The sequence below is a fragment of the Argiope bruennichi genome, chromosome X2 (assembly GCF_947563725.1).
Source record: "Argiope bruennichi chromosome X2, qqArgBrue1.1, whole genome shotgun sequence".
NCBI classification, from domain to species: Eukaryota; Metazoa; Arthropoda; class Arachnida; order Araneae; family Araneidae; genus Argiope; species Argiope bruennichi.
In genome coordinates this window covers 45318449-45339927 of record NC_079163.1, presented here as the reverse complement: position 1 = coordinate 45339927, position 21479 = coordinate 45318449, and the positions used below count along the sequence as shown (strand labels likewise).

General features: G+C 27.8%; 1 protein-coding gene across 14 annotated transcripts; it reads right to left on the bottom strand.

Annotated features, from left to right (window-relative positions):
* Positions 1-348: 348 nt before the first annotated feature.
* On the bottom strand, positions 349-20450 carry LOC129960355 (uncharacterized). Of its 14 annotated transcripts, none has more exons than XR_008783579.1 (21): positions 20288-20446; positions 14166-14219; positions 12690-12722; positions 12403-12435; positions 12085-12117; positions 11769-11801; positions 11451-11483; positions 11133-11165; positions 10815-10847; positions 10525-10557; positions 10213-10245; positions 9931-9963; positions 9613-9645; positions 9316-9351; positions 8882-8923; positions 7036-7112; positions 6176-6238; positions 5963-5995; positions 4317-4422; positions 1329-1385; positions 349-471 (listed from the first exon to the last, which is right to left on the bottom strand). XR_008783579.1 is itself a non-coding variant. In XM_056073742.1 (19 exons), the coding sequence occupies exons 1-19, from the start codon at positions 20292-20294 to the stop codon at positions 4414-4416; spliced, it is 684 nt and encodes a 227-aa protein (XP_055929717.1). In that variant the 5' UTR covers positions 20295-20446; the 3' UTR covers positions 4295-4413. The 14 variants fall into 14 exon arrangements, 12 of the variants coding, with proteins under 12 accessions (XP_055929717.1, XP_055929721.1, XP_055929720.1 ...); XR_008783580.1 differs by having other exon boundaries at positions 4346-4422; XM_056073742.1 differs by lacking the exons at positions 349-471; positions 1329-1385 and having other exon boundaries at positions 4295-4422.
* Between the last annotated feature and the right edge of the window lie 1029 nt (positions 20451-21479).

Sequence of the window (21479 nt, the reverse complement as noted above, 5' to 3'; positions counted from 1 at the left end):
CCAGTGTAATACAGCACATCATCCTAGACTATTTTTTTGCGTAATAAAAGTGCACAGTTGTTTAAGAAGCCCTTATCATCTTGTGTAACAAAAGGTTAATGTAACGTTTTCAATAAACAGTTTTACGTTTAAACAACAAATACGTGATTAAGAAGGAATTCACACAGGACAACAACCATACACTTTTCAAATTAGAACCATCTTTTATTTGAGCATTTTTTTAAATTTAAAGTTATAAGTTAATTAAATATGTTAATATAATAAATATAAGTTTATTGAATATGCTGATATAATAAATATAAGTTTATTGAATATGTTGATATAATAAATATAAGTTTATTAAATATGTTGATACAATAAATATAAGTTTATTAAATATGTTGATATAATAAATACAAGTTCATTAAATATACTGCACTGCAACTGAACACTGCAATAACTTTAGCAGGTACATCTCCTTTCTATAAATAGCTGCAAAAGAAAAGAACACTTTAATATAATTTTTACTTCAAATCCGATATTTTATTTAGAATTATTTATATAGATATTTATACAATATTTTGAATTATTTCAAAGGAATCGATACATCAAATGCCTGTATTATTTCAATATGAAAATATGCACCATCTACAATAGCAACAATAAAAAAGGCTTCATCATATCTTATCAAGATGAATCATTAAGATGCACTACAGGCCTGATTTTTCTGTGCTTAATACAGTATTTTAAAAATCACTGACGAATATATACATTTTTTTTTTATTTAAAACAGCATCAAAATTCAATGGCAAATGTAAATTTGTTAATAATTTCAGCATTTTGATATGTTACGGTTTTTCGTTTTCCAATAATAAACATTGGTTAAAAGACCAGATGAAGAAAGTGACACTGATGTAACTATGAGAATATAAAGGCAGCTAATAGCTGATAATATGTTTAAAATTCTAAGATTATTGTTAAAAAGGGATTAATGTGTGTTGGATCATTTCCAACACATTTCATTTTCCAATGTGTGTTGAAAGTGCCGTCGGAAATAAAGTCAGACTTCATATATCGCCAATTTTTTTAAAAATAATAGTCACAGTGTGAGAGTAAACATTGAGTGTTCAGCCTCATGTTTTGTACAAGCACTTGCTTCTATATGTTTGGAATGTCTTTAAATTTTATCCCATGACTTCAGGAGTGCTCTGGATAGTTTTATTCTTCTCATCGCCACATTTCAATATTTTAATAATAAAAGATAATTATTCGAAGAATTTGAAAAATTTCCAATAAAAAAATTCACTTTAAGGAGTTTAGATAAAGAATAAATGACGAATACCATTTACCTGATCTTATATATTTTCCCTTTTCTTTCTCAAACATTTCTTCAGACATCTCCTCTTCTGAAAATAAAAAGAATATTTGACAATTTTCATTAAAAAAAATTGTTTTAGCTCATTTTACTATTTTCATAATATAACGCAGTTAACAAAAATTTAAAAGAAAAAGGAATTCGACAATTTTGATTCGAGAATACTTTTCTGCTAAATCGGACGAGTTCGATGAACAGAATATCTCCAATTATTTAGAATGATTAGTTTTTCGTTGTTTCTACGTTTCAGTAACGGTACAATCTCTTGAAAATGAAGAGGGCATTAGACTAAATACATCATGCATTGATGACTATTTTTTTTTATAGTTATGTGATTAGTAAAAGACGGACGTAATTTTTATCAGCTCTCTGAATGTACGGGAAATTCAAAACGCGAATATATATATATAATATTCGAAGAAAAGATGAATTCATTACTAAAACTTAAAAGTGATATTTCTATGGAATGAAATGAAAGGTCTGAAATCTATAGCAGTAGAAGTCTTTATATGAGATACTAAAAGCAGTTTTAGTATAGTTGATTTTAAACAGAAAAATATAAATAAATGTAAAAATTGTATCGAAAGAAATTCTTAAAACAACCTTGATATAAAAATGAAATAATAATTGCTATAAATTTTAATGAGTTGTAGAAATTTTTTTTCAACTGTAGCAAGAAAATATTCTCATTCTTTTTTTGCAAACAAAGATATTTTTAGTAAGAATCATAATTAGTGATTTTGATTGCTTGCCATTAAAATATTTCAAAAGGTAATCATATAAATTACCGGAATGTAATCGGAACTAGAACATAAACTTAAGAAAGCACCAGCCATATTGTCAATTACTTAGATAAATATTTACTGAAGTTATTAAAGATAATTTTTTTTATCGCTGTTTATACAATAAGGGCATGAAAAAGATAATAACAAGCTTAATATACAGAAAAAAAAGTTTCGTCACAGTAAGCGAACGAGTACATTAAGTTAGAGAAAAAATGAATAATATGAACAAATAAATAAATCTACATACCTTTTTTTGTGATAGGATGATCATCCTGACGTATAATGCCACAACATACCTTTGGTAAGTTGTAGGCAATATCTGGTTTTTCCTCCCCATCCAATCTTTTAAGAGACTTTTATACAAAAGGATTTAAAATATTAAAGTAATTAAATTACCCTGAAGAGGCAGAGCCTTTATTTAAGATCTATAAAGTTTAATTACTCAAAAATAAAAATTGAAAGAAGTGATATATATGATGTTATTCAAAAATTTGTTTCTTTTAATTATTATTTATGAATATACATTTGTTGTTTGGTTGATTTTCTAAGCGTTAAGAACTTTTTCAAATGAAAATTTTAATAGCTTTCTAATTAAATTTTCTGATTTTTATTTTTTTCATCTTTATGCAGGATATATATTTCCATTCTTATTTACATGCAAAATGTTGTTATGCGGGATTTATGGATATATTTACACCCAAATTATTGTTAGTGCAGAACAATATGCAGAATAATGGTGGATACTGTTGGACCTAAAAATCATTATTTTTATTTTAAATATATCTCCCTCATGATTTTAATTTTTATACTTCCTTTTACCCCTTTCTTGAAAGAAAATAAAGTGTGTGAACTTACCTTGTATGGATTTACTAAAATTTCCGAAATATTTAAGAAATTTATGGAATAAATATATTATATCTATTGAAGAGCATATTTTCTTACTTCACGAGATTTTTAATACCATCTTTGTATGCGCAGCATCTTCGAGCGAATAATTTCAGGAGCGAAATTTTATTCTTGATGAGAAAATGTTATTCTTTTTACTCATACGTGCTCTTTATAATTAGCACATTTTAGTGTTTCTCATCTAAGAAAGTGAGAAAGAAAATTGAATTCTTTTATTTGTATAAAATTAGGCGCAATGTTCAGAATAATGTAAGGGTCTTGAAGACTGAATTAATTAATGCCAAACTAAGAATTTCAAAATTATTGGAAAAAATTGCAAAAAAAAAAAAAAAAAAAAAAACACTTGATTTTTAAAGTTTTTTTTTTATATATACCCACCATGTCTCCTCTGCTACTACTTTTTTACTTTGAAGTATATCTCTTAAGCAATATTTATTCATGAATCTAAGTCAAGAAGTGCCGCAATTAAAAATTTTTAGCAAATTTTCTTTTTTTATAACAGCCAATATTTCCTCGTATACGTGACAATTGTTATTTCCAAAATATGTTTTAACATCTGTGTACCAAATATATTTTTTAGATCATTCATGCTCCCAAAATTATAGAAATTTGCTTTCAAATCAGTATCTTATTTCATATCGATTACATTCACTTGTGTTTGATTTAGTAGGGAATCCATATTTATCAAAAACATTTTAGAAACCAAGCAAAACTTGTCCTGAAGTGACTGAAAATCAGCAGAACTGATTTTCACATTCAAAATCAAAGTTAAACAATACTTGGAAAGAGCAATTTAATCGCGAGTAGTTTCATCTCAAGTTAATTAATATCTTAATTTAAATAATTATGAAGCGCTGGAGAAGTACGTGATCTTTCTGACTTTTGAAAACAGAAAATGCATGTTTATTCCAGAAATTCCATTAACGTTAACAACGAAAAGAAAGACTTTACATAAAACTTACTTGACTGATTTTACCATGCTCATTTTCAGATCAAATGGGTACCATCCGCATTCAAATTTTTTATCCTTTAAAAGTTTTTAATTATTTAAATTGAAAATCTTTCATAAGTTTTAAGATTTCACATTTTAAATTTCACTGCATGATTTTGTTTTTGTTTCAAAATGATAATAAAAAAACACATAAATATTTCTGGAAAATATTAGCAAAATAAAAATATATATTTCAACACACAATGCAAATTAAAAAAAACAACTTATTTTCAATGACAGAAACTTTATTTTCTTTGTACAGCTACGTTGATTTACTTACATTTACATTAAGAATTGTAAAACACATACATATAAAGAGTAAGAAGCACGAATCAAGAAGCAGGTCCGGTCCACAGGACAGAAGCAGAAGCAGGTCCTCAGCGCTTCTGCATTTAAAAACAAAAAACAGTGATATATACAAACATACACACACACACACACACACATATACATACATACATACATTTATATGTAACCATATCTAAAATTAAAAATATTTTGGAAACAAAACTAAATAATTTCGGAATCGCAATTAAAAATTATTTTTTATTCAAACTAAAACCAAAAAAGGAACAGAAAAAGCACCATAGTATTTAGAGAGCGCAAATGCAGCTACTACTAAAACACAGATGAATTGAGACAATAGTAATAAGATAGATAAGAGAAAAGCTGAGAGCTTAACACATCGAAATTCAACAAATTATGTGCATATCTCTAATAATTTTCGAAATATTAGCAGAAAACTGAAAATTTTCCTAGCTGACGATATTCTCCAGTTTGGGGCATAGTATAATAATTTCATCAGTTATTTATTGCCTGTTCATTAAGAAACTGTATTATTCAGTGACGTCTATGAAATCGAGATTCGATAAATTCAATGTTATTTTCAAATTCGATTATTTTAATACAAAACACATTTTTCATTTTTTTTAGAATTTAAATATGCACAATATGGTCCAATATATATCCAGAAACATTCGGATTTATAATGGTTTTAAATTTATCGAGAAAGAACTAACTGATCTTGAGATTCGATCATGTCAAGAATCGGTTTCAATTCACATTTCGCTCTGAAGATTTAGGCACTGATACTTTTCGGCAATCAGTCCGAATTCGATAAAGAAGAAAATGATTTGCGCCCACCAAGTTTCAAGCTGATAATGACTAGCAAATTTTATTAATGATTTTGTTCGCTAGGATCACTTTATTTTTATATTCGAGAAAATTTAATGCTTTCTTTTTAAATCTCAGATATTTTCACATTTAATTACAATATGCAGAATTTTTCACCAAATTAAACAAAATTTACAGCGTAATTAACAAGATGCGAATATGACATTATTAATAAGAATATATTTACTTAATATAAAGTCCTCAGGTGATTAACTCTTTTCAGACGGATTAATAAAATATTAAAATTATTGAGAATTTTGAAATGAAATTTGATGTACATACCTACTAAAGAAAGAATGCCAAATTGAGTTTTTGAAAAATATCAATTTCAGTAATAGATAAAATTCCAGATATTGGTTGCTTAACTATGTTAATTAATTGCTTATCTGAACAAGATTTTCCCTTTAATTTATTTCTATTGAAATCAATCTTCTAATTAGATAATTAAGTATTACAGATTTCTATTGAAATCAATCTTCTAATGAGATAATTAAGTATTACAGATTTCTATTGAAATCAATCTTCTAATGAGATAATTAAGTATTACAGATTTCTATTGAAATCAATCTTCTAATGAGATAATTAAGTATTACAGATTTCTATTGAAATCAGTCTTCTAATGAGATAATTAAGTATTACAGATTTCTATTGAAATCAATCTTCTAATGAGGTGAAAATAAATACTCGAAGTTAGAGGAATAATTTTAATTGAATTTGAATAATTTTAAATAATTTGTGTAATTATAAAATTACCTTATTGGGCCTCTTTTTTCGTTTCGAGGATTGCTAAAAAGAGAAATGAAACTATGAGTATATTACAAATATATTTATTATTTCAGAGGAAAATAAAAAATAAAACACCAAGAAGTTGTTCTAGATAATCGAAATTTGAATTGTTTTTTGCATATTTAAAGAATGATATCTATTCACATTTCAAACTAGAAAAAAAAAAAACTTTAAAATTACCTTTTTCTTGCGTTTTTGATTCATTTTTTTCTTATCGGCAGAAGATGAGCTCCCACCTTTCGCCTAAAAAGAGAAATAAAATTATGAGTATATTACAAATATATTTGTTTATTCCGGCGGAAAAGAAAAAAGAAAAACCAAGAAGTTCTTCTAGATAAAACGAAATTTGAAAGGTATGTTTGCACATTTTAAGGATAACGTCTATTCACATTTCAAGTTAGACGAGCAAGAATGACTCTAGAAACGCCATTATAAAACATGCAAATCACTCTTGCTTTAAATATGTGATGTAAACTTAGTGAACATTATTTATCTGCCGTATTGGATGTTGCAAGAATGCCTTTAGGGAGATAAAGAAGATAGTAACAACAATTGCTGAATTTGAACGAGGCAAAGTAATAAGACAAGGAGAAAATAGATTTCCTTACGTGATATTACAAAAAGGTTTAATTTTAATGCGTCCGCGATATATGATTGTTGACAGCAGTGGTGACGCTATGGTGTGGTCTAAAGCAGGCCTGCATATCGCCGCGCATTGGCCAGTATTATTATTGCTGTAGTTCAGTATCATTTCTATTCATTCTTTTGCATTAAATGAAATAAAATTATTTTTAAATGCCTTAATAAATCATTTTAATCCTCTTTCACCTAATTGTAATTTGAAAATTGATAACCTTGTTAAATTGAATAAAAAAATTCAGCACACGGTAAAGTGGAATTTTTCGAAAAAAGATTGACTTTCTAGTGATATCAAAAAAGATTGATCCCAGTTTTGGAAATACCTAAACTGGTCAGTCTGGGAGGATGATTAATTAATTTGATTCATTAACAGTTAATGTCATAATAAGAATAAATTTTACCTTTCGAGGGCTGCGGCGACTTTTTTTGGGTGGTGAAGCCTCGTGCAAATAAGCATCTTGCGGATGAATCAATGGAACTGGGGGGGAAAAAAAGAGAGAAAAATAACACTAAATTTGATACATTATTTATTGTTATTTAAAATAACAAAGGGAAATGAGAATAATTACACAATGGCTATGTATGTTAGGGTACTCTTATAAATGTCATAAAATAAAATAAAAAGAGAAAACTCTTCAACAAAAGGGCCCTGTTTCCCCTTCAACAAAAGGGGAATTTTAACATGTAAAATGCATTAAAATTAGAGCTATTTATATTTTATAATATTATTGAAACTTAAAAGTAGTTTGTAGTTATTAATCAGTCAGTCACAAGTTTACTGCGGGGAGACTTCTCAACACAACCACCTCGCCAAGATTTTTGTATTGTCCAAGTTTTATTGAGTCGCCAATCTGTACACAGCCACAGCTATGTATTTTTACAATTGTAATAGACTCTTTGTCTTCACACCCAGTAGATTGAGCAGTTGTAAATAACATGAATTACAAAAGAGGACTTTCCTCCCCTCTGATGGGGATAGAGCTATTGTATCACATAATTTTGCAATTAAATAGCTCCATTGTTCAGGCAGTGTTTGTAGAATCTATTTTTACTCAAAAAAACTTGTTTTGGAGGATTAACAGCAGCTCTAGGTGCCCCTGTGTGTCATATAGACTGTTCAGGAAAACTGTAACATTGTTACAACTGTATTATTGCTACACCGTGCTGCTCTAATCCTAGCTTCTAATTACTCTCCTGCTGAGCTCCTGATAAATCGCAAACTTTCTACTGTGTTGTTAAGTGTGTCAATTCGGAGAGAAGTAGAAAATGAGAGTTATTGCAACTTTTTAAAAAAGCAGAAAGATATGATCCCTACGCTTAAATCACAGCCCGAATTGCAGTCTTAGAATTTTTTTGTGTAGAACAAGATTCTTCAATGAAAATCTACAGAAGTTTATGGCAAAACGAAATTTCTTGATGATATCGTGTGCAAACAAAAAAATAGGGATATACGCACTAGAAATCGTATTTATCATAGGGCAAATAAATGTTTTGACTTCACGAATTTTCAGAATTTTACAAGAACAGAGGGGTTTGATAGAGATACTCTTCCAAAACATACTTTTAGATAAGTAGCTCTCCTTTTCTGAGCCTTCAGGACCAAGTGTCAAAAACTGCATGTTCGTATCGAACTAGATATGGTCGATTTGTTAAACCATCTAGTCGTTATGTAGCTTGATGCCAAATAATGTAACTTTGCCCAATTATCGTTATTGTTCCAATAAAACTGTTTCAATTTTTCCTTCTTCTTATAAATAAAATAACCGTATTGTGTAATTAGGTTCTGTTGTATATTCATACGCCTTAGTGCACAAAAAGAGCAAGTTCTCTCTAACATAGCCGACGCAGTCAATGAACGTTGTTATGTTAAGTTGGTCTCAGTATCGGATTCATCAGTGTGATGCAATAAAACCGGTTTCCTCAAGTTCTTTCTATTCACTTCCATTTTTAGAAAATGCTATAATAACTACTTGAGGCAAAGAGGTTACCCATTTCAAAAATTTCAAAAGTACTTTTATTGGAAGGTCACTTCCTTTATTCGGTCCTACCAACAAAAAAATAAATAAATTTGCGAATATATATATACCTATATATATTCACCGGTGGAAAATAATATAAAATCCTATGCCAGGAGGGAGTTGTGCTAAACAAATGAAATTTGGAAAACGTGTTTTCTATTGTCTTCAATTTTCTTAAAATGTTGCATAGAAGTATAGAGATGTTCCATTTGAAAAATTTTAAAATTACCTGAGGACGGCCCTGCTCCCCTGGGGTGCCTTCTGTTTATCACTGCAAAATAATAATAATAATTATAAACAAAAAGGGAAAGTAAACGATGACTATATTACGAATATATGTATAGATTGGCTAAAAATTATATATATATATATATATATATATATATAGCAAAAGATTATTTAAATCTAAAAATATTAATAATTTCATTTATTTTCGTTGTTTACGGCAAAAGATTACAAAAACTCCGAAACTAGAATATCATTTGTTAGCAAAAAACGAGAGGCAAGAAAACAGAAATTAGAATGAAATTAAAAGAACTTTAAAAAGAATTTTGACTTCAAACTTTTTTGAACACTTTGAATGTAAATCCTAAATAAGAAATTTTAGTAAATGTAACAAATTAAACAATGATCTTTGGTAGTGAATAAATAATGAATAATTACCATAATGTGCGTCCGCCTTCTGTCGGGTCCGGACATCTAAAAATAAATTTTAAAAAACGATTAAACCGTTTTTTTTAATTATTTATTTTCTTTGTTTATGGCAAAACATTATAAAAACTAATCTCCTAAAAACGACAGGCAAGAAAAAGAAATCAAAAGAAAATTAAAAGAGCTTTTAAAAAAATAGTGACTTAAAAATTTTTTGAAACTTTGAATTTAAATCTTACATAAGAAATTTTAGTAAATGCAATAAATTAAACAACGATCTGGTGTAGTGAATAAATAATGAATAATTACCTCTCCTTTCTCTAACTGGTTGAGCCGCGTTAGCTAAAAATAAAATTTAAAAAACCATTAAACTTTTTTTAAATTATTTATTTTCTTTGTATATGGCAAAACATTACAAAAACTAATCTCCAAAACAAAAATATCATTTGTCAGCAAAAAACAACAGGCAAGAATACAGTAATTAGAAAATAATTAAAAGAACTTTAAGAAAAACTTTGACTTAAAAAATTTTTGAACACTTTGAATGTAAATCTTAAATAAGAAATTTTAGTAAATGTAACAAATTAAACAACGATCTGGTGTAGTGAATAAATAATAAATAATTACCTGTCCTTTCTCTAACTGGTTGACCCGCGTTGGCTAAAAATAAATTTTAAAAACCATTAAACTTTTTTTTAATTATTTATTTTCATTATAAAAACTAATCTCCAAAAAGTGACAGGTAGAAAAAGAATTAAAAGAAAATAAAAAAAAAATAAAAAACTTTTAAAAAAAGTTGTGACTTAAAAAATTTTTGAAACTTTGAATTTAAATCTTAAATAATAAATGTTATTAAATGTAAGAAATTAAACAACGATCTGGTATAGTGAATAAATAATGAATAATTACCTGTCCTTTCTCTAACTGATTGAGCCGCATTAGCTAAAAATAAATTTTAAAAAACCATTAAACTTTATTTTAAATTATTTATTTTCTTTGTTTATAGCAAAACATTACAGAAACTAATCTCCAAAACTAGAATATCATTTGTCAGCAAAAAACAACAGGTAAGAATACAGTAATTAGAAAATAATTAAAAGAACTTTAAGAAAAACTTTGACTTTTTTGAACACTTTGAATGTAAATCTTAAATAAGAAATTTTAGTAAATGTGACAAATTAAACAACGATCTGGTGTAGTGAATAAATAATAAATAATTACCTGTCCTTTCTCTAACTGGTTGACCCGCGTTGGCTAAAAATAAATTTTAAAAACCATTAAACCTTTTTTTAATTATTTATTTTCATTATAAAAACTAATCTCCAAAAAGTGACAGGTAGAAAAAGAATTAAAAAAAAATAAAAAAAAATAAAAATAAAATAAAATTTTTAAAAAAAGTTGTGACTTAAAAATTTTTTGAAACTTTGAATTTAAATCTTAAATAATAAATGTTATTAAATGTAAGAAATTAAACAACGATCTGGTATAGTGAATAAATAATGAATAATTACCTGTCCTTTCTCTAACTGGTTGAGCCGCATTAGCTAAAAATAAATTTTAAAAAACCATTAAACTTTATTTTTAATTATTTATTTTCTTTGTTTATAGCAAAACATTACAGAAACTAATCTCCAAAACTAGAATATCATTTGTTAGCAAAAAATAAGAAGCAAAGAAACAGAAATTAGAACAAAATGAAAAGAACTTTTTAAAAAAATGTGACTTAAAAATTTTTGAACACTTTGAATGTAAATCTTAAACAAGAAATTTTAGGAAATGTAACAAATTAAACAATGATCTTTTGAAGTGAATAAATAATGAAAAATTACCTGTCCTTTCTCTAACTGGTTGAGCCGAGTTAGCTAAAAATAAATTTAAAAAAAAACCATTAAACTTATTAAAATTATTTATTTTCATTGTTTATGGCAAAACATTACAAGAACTAATCTCCAAAACTAGAATATCATTTGTTAGCAAAAAATGAGAGGCAAGGAAACAGAAATTAGAATAAAATTAATAAAACTTTAAAAAAAAATGCGATTTAAAAATTTTTGAACACTTTGAATGTAAATCTTAAGTAAGAATTTTTAGTAAATGTAAGAAATTAAACAATGATCTTTTGTAGTGAATAAATAATGAATAATTACCTGTCCTTTCTCTAACAGGTTGAGCCGCGTCAGCTAAAAGTAAATTTTAAAAAACCATTAAACTTTATTTTAAATTATTTATTTTCTTTGTTTATAGCAAAACATTGCAAAAACTAATCTCCAAAACTAGAATATCATTTGTTAGCAAAAAATAAGAGACAAAGAAACAGAAATTAGAACAAAATTAAAAGAACTTTTTAAAAAAATGTGACTTAAAAATTTTTGAACACTTTGAATGTAAATCTTAAATAAGAAATTTTAGTAAATGTAAGAAATTAAATAATGATCTTTTGTAGTGAATAAATAATGAATAATTACCTGTCCTTTCTCTAACTGGTTGAGCCACGTTATCTAAAAATAAATTTTAAAAAACCATTAAACTTTATTTTAAATTATTTATTTTCTTTGTTTATAGCAAAACATTACAAAAACTAATCTCCAAAACTAGAATATCATTTGTTAGCAAAAAATAAGAGGCAAAGAAACAGAAATTAGAACAAAATTAAAAGAACTTTTTAAAAAAATGTTACTTAAAAATTTTTGAACACTGAATGTAAATATTAAATAAGAATTTTTAGTAAATATAAGAAATTAAACAATGATCTTTTGTAGTGAATAAATAATGAATAATTACCTGTCCTTTCTCTAACTGGTTGAGCCATTTCAGCTAAAAATAAATTTTAAAAAACCATTAAACTTTATTTTAAATTATTTATTTTCTTTGTTTATAGCAAAACATTACAAAAACTAATCTCCAAAACTAGAATATCATTTGTTAGCAAAAAATAAAAGGCAAGGAAACAGCAATTAGAACAAAATTAAAAGAACTTTTTAAAAAAATGTGACTTAAAAACTTTTGAACACTTTGAATATAAATCTTAAATAAGAAATTTTAGTAAATGTAACAAATTAAACAATGATCTTTTGTTGTGAATAAAGAATGAATAATTACCTAAATTTTCTTCTTCTTGTTCGGGGTTTTCGTCTAAAAATAAATTTTTAAAAACCATTAAAGCATTTTTTAAACAAATTATTTCTTTTCTTTGTTTATGGCAATACATTAGAAAAACTAATCTCCAAAAAACGACAGGCAAGAAAAAAAAATTAAAAGAACTTTTTAAAAAATTGTGATTTAAAAATTTTTTGAACACTTTGAATTTAAATCTTAAAAAAGAAATTTTAGTAAATGTAATAAATTAAACAACGATTTGGTGTAGTCAATAAATAATGAATAATTACCTTCCCCTTCGTAGTCTGGTTGATCCTCGTTGGCTAAAAATAAATTTAAAAAAAATCCATTAAACTTTTTTTTAATTATTTATTTTCTTTGTTTATGGCAAAACATTACAAAAACTAATCTGCAAAACTAGAATATCATTTGTCAGCAAAAAACAACAGGCAAGAATACAGCAATTAGAAAATAATTAAAAGAACTTTAAGAAAAACTTTGACTTAAAAAATTTTTTGGCACTTTGAATTTAAATCTAAAATAAGAAACTTTAGTGAATGTAACAAATTAAACAACAATTTGGTGTAGTGAATAAATAATGGATAAATAGTGTCTGCCCTTTCTCTAACTGGTTGATCCGCATTGGCTAAAAATAAATTTTAAAAATCCATTAAACCTTTTTTTTATTATTATTTTTTAAGCATACATTCAGATACATTCTATCGACAGAGCAATAACAAAAATAAGTTAAACCTTCAGCTGAGACACAATAATAAGTATGATATTTTGGGCATTCAAATTACTGTCATGAAACAATGGTGCATGGCCTCAGTTTAGTTTAGTTTAGTTATATTAACGTCCCGTTTTTCTAATGCAACACTGCATGGTCTCAGAGATGGAAGTTTATCTTAGTATGTGCTCTCTGATAGAGAAAACTTGTGAGAATAAGCCTCGCCAGCCTCATGAATTAATTTACAGCCAGCTTAATGAATTTATTTACTTACTGACAATTTTGAATTATGTTATCGGTGACAAGTGTTTAATCCTTGAATGATAGATATTTCGTCAATATGCCATCATTATATATAAGTCGATCAGACACTTTTTATGACATTCTTGATTTCTTAGAGACAGACAAATGCAAAGTGAATCAGGATATACCACAAATGTGAAGAAGTCGAGTTGTGACTTCACTATTGTAATAAAATCTAATTACCTTTGTGAAGTGTCAATGCATTAAGGTGAGTATAGTCACATCAAAAAAGATAATTTTCTATGCACAAAAATTAGTGCTGCAGACAAGATTAATGCCTAGATCAAGTTTCCCTTTTTATCTGGTTATTATTTCAAATACCCAGGTAAATTCAACACAGCTTTAATTTAAATTTCAAAAATAACCTTAGCTATAATAATAATAAACATCCGTGACAGTTCTTTTACTTTAACGCGTTGATTGTCCAGAGAACGCAGTATCCTACGAGTGAAATTCGAAATGCTAAAGCGGAGATATAAGGCGCAACGAAAACTTATAAATTAACTAACACACCTGAAACACAAAAATATCATTGAATGAAAAAAGAAACTGTTGCCAAACAAGCAATTATGTATGTGAACGATTTAGTGTGCATTTAGACATTCATACTAGTATGCGTTGCTTTGAAAAAATAGCCTTGATACAACAAGTAAACGCACACAAATTTTGTTTTAAAAAGAAAGTTAATGTCCGTTAAAAAATCGGAAATAATAGAGAAGAAATAAGTACTTACGGTTCATCAGTTCAACTATTTTCGACAAGTCCAACGGCGGTGGCCTTTTCTTTTCTGCAAATACAAAAATAATGATATTCATCATTCAAAGAGTAAATTTGTTTTCCACTAAAACACAATTTCTATAGTTAAAACAAAAATGAGATACAAAATAAAATGAAACACAAGAAAAAGTTTGCTACATTTCACACTTTCAATACAATGATGACCTCAAACAATCCAGCACAGTCCAGAAAGGGAAGGCATCTTTCTCATACTACTATCAAGAATGTTACATAAGATGATGACATTTTCTGAGAAATGCTACAATACTGAAATTGATAAATTTCCGAAGAAATAGGATTGTTTGGGATAGTTTTATTTATGTGTGGGAAATAATAAATCTTTGGAAGGTTTAAAATAGCATGGTATCAGCCGTTACGAATGCGTATGTGGAAGAACATAAAATGCCTTCTCAAAAGCACAAGATTAGACTGAGAGGTACAGGCGGGAATTAAAACGTTAGAAGACTGAACATTCCACAAAAATGGACCATCTTCAGAACACTATTTAAATCAAATCCGTTGAAATCGAATTCTATAATTATGTCTCTGAAATTAAATGCTGAACATGTCTGAGAGAATGGCAATTCAGGAAATCGTTGGTGGCAGCACAGAGGTGCCATTTTAGAGGTGCCGAAGTCACCAAAATGTAGTTCCATAGCAGTTGCAAGAAATTATATGGCATGACAAATCAAAAATTTTAGACTTCCGAGAGTTGATATGTCTACAAAATGTCATAAAAAACGATTATTCTAGACTGTCTTTTGCAAATTCTGAAGCACGAAGATAGGCACAGTTTGTTAAAAGATGCGATATCTAGGTTTAATATATATTCTGATGTAATATCGAAATCTATTTCTGTCGAAGTATTTTGACAGGCCATGTCTATCCTTTCATCGAATCTTTGTTCTCTAAATAAACACAGCTTTGTCAGGCCAACAACGCCAAAAAATGTTCAGCTAAACGCGAAGTATGATTGAAAGAACTTGCTAGATTTGCTAATTTAAATATCTCCTTAAGCTTTCTTTCAAGGGAGATATTCATCACTACTTATGAGTATGTTTAAATAAATTATTAAAATTACTCTCGAATTCACTTTCAATCAATTTTTCCGAGTCAATATTGCTGATCTGCTTCATGAATGGATTATAAACTAAATTCTCTCAAAGTTAAACCATTACTTAGCCCATTATAATGATAATTTTTAAAAAGTCAGAAAGAACGATGTTGAAAATGATGGGGAGAAAATAAAATAATTTTATTCTTCGGACACATTCTTATACCAAAAAAATTTTTTTTGAGAGTGATTGAGCGAAAAAGATCTAAGATAAGCTACCGGATTGAAAATGTTCATGAAATATTAAAAAACAATAAGTATAATCTCTCAGTATATCTGATATATTACTTAATATCTGATAAGATTTAGTTGTTATATTATGATATTTAAAACTCGCTTTTTTAGCTTTGTCGAAGGTGCGTTTGATATAATTACCATATGATAATTCTGTCTCAATAATTAATTTTAAGTATTTGTATTTATTTACAAAGTTGATGAGTTGACCTAAACCTGAGAAAAGGTAAATGTGGGATTTTGTAATTTCTTGTAAACATGAAAACGCATTTCGATAGATTTACTTTTACTTTCCAATCGATAATCCTAAGCTGTAACTGAGACATGCACCTTTGAAGCTTTTGAATGGTATTTTGTGGGTGTTTTTTACGTATTTTGAAAATTTTAGCATTGTCGACAAAAATTGCTATATGGCAATCCGAAGGCTTAGGAATATCGTTTACATAAATGGTAAACAAAATTAGTAAAAGGAGACTATCTTGGAAACACAGACGTTGAGAATTTATCTAGGGGAAAAAATTTGGGGGAAAATAACCTTTTCCTAATAAAATTTTGTTAGCGATAAATTTTTAGTGGAGGTTTCTAAGCATGTAATTAATTATTTGAACATATTATGACTCAAACATAATATGTATGACATATTATGTTTGAGTTTCTCAATAAAAGCATCTTGTACTTTGATGGGGTCCATATTATTATCGTGTGGTTTTTATAGAAATTCTCCTATTTCAGAGTATAATCATTTACTGAGGATTTTATTTTAAACGTCTTGATTAAACTCAAATTGGCTTAGTAAGATGTCTGTAATTATTTTAAATTGGCTTAGTAAGATGTCTGTAATTATTTTCTCCTTTTTAAAAGGCGTTATTGCACTCAATTAATTCCCTTTAAGGAAGGAATTCTTCTGAAGGATTTTCTAAAGAGGAACGTTTTGCGACAAGTGTCATATCCTCAAGTGATGAAATCTTAATTGGGTCTTCAAAGCGAATAGCTTCAAATTTCCAGCTACCTCATCTTTAATTTTTGAATATTCAGAATAAAATTGGCATTTGCGTGTGCGTTGCCACATCCTGAAAGTATAACGATCACAGTTTGCGTATTTTTAATTTATTTTGGATTTTTTCGACCATAAGTCTTTATAAAGGGACTTTCCTGTTTTAACATAAAAGTTTGAAATTCAAACCCATGCAATTTCGGGAGAGTGGGATAAATTACGGAATTCACTCTGACAGTCAACAGTGAGTTCAGGGATTTGTTGATCTTTTGTGACTTCAGAGAAGAACAGCTGAGTTGCCAAGTCTGACCTTGGACTGAGAAAGAAAGGGATTACTTTTTTTACTTTCTCTGCTCGGAGTTGTGTATGCTTACTTCCTGCTCAGGGGAAATTTCAAGGTCGGCGACCTTCTGTTCACTTTCGTCTTGTAGTGGAGTTTTACTCTTCCCGAGGGGGGGTTGAAGTCTGGGGGATTACGTCTTTCTCCGTTATTTCACTTACGTTCGTGCGTTACGTGTTTCCTCGTCTTTTCCGTGATTTTCACTTGATCATTGTCTTCACCAGTTTTGCAGTTTATGCTTTTAGCGCTTAATTTAAGGTTTAAAGGATGAAAATTTTTTCCCAATCTGGAAAAAAATTCCAAGAATCCTGACTAAACATAAAAACTCCACTCTCCCCCCTCCCAGTCTCAAAGGAAGAAATTGAGAAAGAAGTAGAAGCATTAATGAAAATAATAATCGAGGCATATAATAATTCGGAAAAGTGATTAAAGGCGAAACTGGACGGTATTCGGGAGAAATGAAACAACAAAATATTGAGAAATAGATTTTGTAAGATTTGGCAATGAACCAGGTACTCCGCGGATAAAAATAACTTCAAAACAGCGCATAATTTTCTCAAAAATTTTTTTAACAACAATGATATACTTTAGAATTGGATTTTTCACTTAATTGCATACATGATTTAATTATCTGTCATTAAATATATCACTACAGAATTAAATTAATGTGTCTTAGTCACATGTAGAAATAATGAATGCATGTAATAAATTAAGCAAATAGAAATAATTTTCATTGGAAACTTTTCTTAAAAATAATCCATTTACTCTGCACGAGTCAAATATTATTATAAATACATTTTCTAGAGAAATGATTTAAGTTTGTAACTTAATATTAATGATTTTTGGTTCTTTCATTTTTTCCCTTTATTTTTATGCAATATAAATTATTAACCATTATAACTAAGCAATTTAATTAGACATTAGTCAACAAACTCTGCAAAAAATAAATAATATCAAACAGAAGCAATAAATAAATATAAGTGATAATGGAAAATATTATCAGAAGAATGCTACGTCGACACATATCAATATCCATCATTAAATTAGTCTTCGAAAATGCTTGATAGTAATTAATAAATTCAAAAATCAGGAAATGCTATGTAATGAAAACATTGGAATTGATAAAAATATGTCCGAAAGAATTTTCGTGAATCTACAAGATTAATAAAACCATGTCCCAGAATTTTTCATATACGCTCACATTGCTTCTTGGTTCAATGCTTTAACAGATACAACTGTAGATTAAGTAATATCAAAGAAACCATATAGTGTTTGGAATATAGATAACTTAAACACATTCTAATATAAATGGGGACTAAGTTATTTTAAAGTTAAGTTTAGATTATATTTATAGGATAAAATGAAACCATATTCAGTATTTAGAACTAAATTATTTATTATTTAGAAAATAAACTTGCTAAATACAATATTTATAGATTCGATTCGAAATAATTTTGCAAGGAAAGAACGAATTACTTTTTCTCTTATACAAAGGTTATTTCAGTAATAACTGAAATAATTACATATTTGACATATATACGTTACACTTATTCACATATAGTACATATATACATTACACTTATAAATTTCATAACCCACTTGTTTCAAAGTATATATATTAATTATCAACATCATTAAACTGATTTAACACGTAAATAAAATTAAGCATTACAGCAATCTTAACCATTATTTTTCATAAGAGTAGTTACTATGAATAAGATTTATGGAAATGAATTGTATGATAATTTGCAATCTGACAAGCTGAAATTTATCAGCACATATGCGCGATGCTTTCAGAAAAATCTCAAGAAAATCAGGGTTATTGGCCCTCAACGCACTCTGTCCATATGGAACTCACAATCCTGATCATGCTATTCATCAGTCTCCATCCTTATCATACTGAAACATCTCCTTAATGATGAAAAAAGAATTTATCCTGTTTTTTTTTTTTTTTTTTTTTTTATCCTGATTTGTTTCATAAATATTATCATATCTTTGATTAGATTCTTTTTGCTGTTTTCTCCCGACTCCGAGTTTTTCTGCTGGATGTTTTCAGTCAGTATATAATTAATTCCACGTAAGATTACCAAATTTTCATACAATCCACTTCCATATATTTGTTAGTTTTCGCAACGGTATTGCTTACAGATTAAACAGAATTTGAAAATTATTTGAAATTAAAACTGAATTGTAAGTGTTAAAAATTTAATTTAAAAAAAAGCATGCCTTATACTAAACACTACTCAACATAGAAAAATAAGCCGTCTTTTTATATCGTGGACATAAAGAATGTAAAAAAAGGCAGGTTGAAATATTATTAGCAACAATGAAAACTATTAGAGTTTCACTTCAATTATTAGATATATTGTTAAGAATTAAGCTTGAATGTACATTTTTTTTTAAAAATTAATTAAAACCAGAAAAATTTTACAGCAAACGATTGGTATTATCAAAAAGATAAATTTTTCAATTTTTAGATGATTTACGAATTATATTTTTGGTGAAATATTTTCGGAAATTTTGGTGGAAAAAAAGCATCAAAATTTCGCTTAGTTTTTAATTAGTTGAAATTTTAATTAAAATTTCAATAATATTTCTTAGAGATGCACATGGGCATCGTACAATCTAAATATGTGTCGAATTTGATAACTAATTCGAAAGATCTTAACATCTAGAACGTCAAAACGCAGACAAATATTCCCATAAAAATACAAAACATTCATCTTATAGAAAAAAAACAAAAAAAAAAAACATTCTTTTTACAGTTATTGTTAACTATTTGATTCACTGGGATTAATGTTATTATAAACTTCAATGAATATTTAGAGTTACTTGTATTTTAATGTCTTCATGAACAAAATATTTTTAAATAGGTTTAAACTTCATATTATTTTAACTGTCACATTGCTCTTTTAATTTTCTATCTATATCTTCATACATTCAGAAAAGAGCACCGGTGTTTAAAAATGAATGAACTTAAAAAATCTTTGATCATTGCTTAGCTTTTGAAGGTAAAGCTTAATTATAAGTACCAAAATACATCATTAACATTGGAAATAAAGGCCAGATCGAAATACTAGCAGCAACAACGAAAACGATTAAAGTTTCATTTCAGCATTGAAATATATTGTTATGAAATAAGCTTGCAATATTTTTGATATTAAATTAAAACAGAAAAATTATACGGGGGAAAAATTGGTATAGTCAAAAAGGTACTTTTTGAATTTTGTACTTTTTGAGGATTAATAACAAATTATTTTAGCGCTGTCATATAACGGAGTGAAGCGAGAGTTCGTAATGAGAAAATAACTTTTAAAATGCGGATAAATTAAAATTATTGCATATATGCGCAATTACGTGTCAAAATGCGCAGAACAAAAAGAATGAAAAATTTACCAGCCATGATCTCTTGATCGGAGCAGTAAAACAATACTGGAGGTGTTCCCTTGAGGTATACTGTAACACCGCTGCTAAGACAGGAATGAAGAAAATTTCTTGCGCTGTTGTGTTTTATCCCCAGTTAAAGAGGCGGGGTAATTGGAGTCCAGCTCTGATTATTTGATGGCGCAAGTAGGAGGCGGGGACAGAGGCAGGGCTTGAGTTGGCTTTTTCATTTGTTGCTTGTGTCTGAATACGTCACAGATGGAGTTGAAACCATCCAATCGCATTAAGTATAGATACAGATGCCTCAAAATTTCGCCAAAGATGTGCGGATGTGTGATTTTCACGGTAATGATGTCACCTTAATGAGCCATTTCCTTTAGAGGGTGGCGACATCTCTGATGGGGTGGAGTAAGAAAAAGTTCTCTAATTTAGCTTCAAAATAACATAAAATATTTCATTTCATTGTTAAATCAAGATAATATTTTTGCATTATTGCTCAAATTTTATAACAAAATAAAACAATATCCTAATTAAATGAAGACATTTATTAACTTATTAAAATTGACAATTGGACTGTATCTTACGCTATCTGAATTAAACTTATGTTAATTAAATGGACGCTGTATGGAGTGAAATCGATCAAATCAAATGTTAAAGAACTTTCCTAAAGTAAATTTACATTGAACACCAAAATATCAATTATAGTTACTACAATCATTTTCAGCTGAAAGCTGACGAAATTTGATGTCCCTTTCCGACTTTTATGAATGCATTCAAATTTTGAATTTTGCACATACGGGCTATTTATTGTTATTGAATGTATTTAGAAGTGATTTATTGATGCTTGGAATTTTTTAGGTGTTTTTTAACTGCTGTATGAATTTGGAATTTATATTTATTAACATTTTTCGAAATGTATTTTTTTGCTCATTACTTTAAATATGTCTGAAAATGTTAAATTCGACGATTTAAACTTTTAAATCGATAAACTTGAGGAGGATATCTTCTTTTCTCCCATTCTTCTGGCATCAAATCTTTAAAAAAATTGTGTGGCAAAATGAAGATAAATAGAAAGAACAATATTGTGGCTCCATTGATAATCTTCTTGGATGTTAAAATTACTCAAAAAAATCTTATTGTATCATTGGGCACTGAAGTTGCTGGTTTAGAACAGCTCAGTATTAATAATTATGCCTATGCATTA

Excerpts from the sequence above, each read along its gene's own strand:
- LOC129960355 (XM_056073742.1), bottom strand. Across the intron at positions 9,646-9,930 it reads ACCAGTTAGAGAAAGGACAG|CTAACGCGGCTCAACCAGTT; the intron begins GTAATTATTTAT and ends TTTTATTTTTAG. Across the intron at positions 6,239-7,035 it reads GTCGCCGCAGCCCTCGAAAG|GCGAAAGGTGGGAGCTCATC; the intron begins GTAAAATTTATT and ends TTCTCTTTTTAG.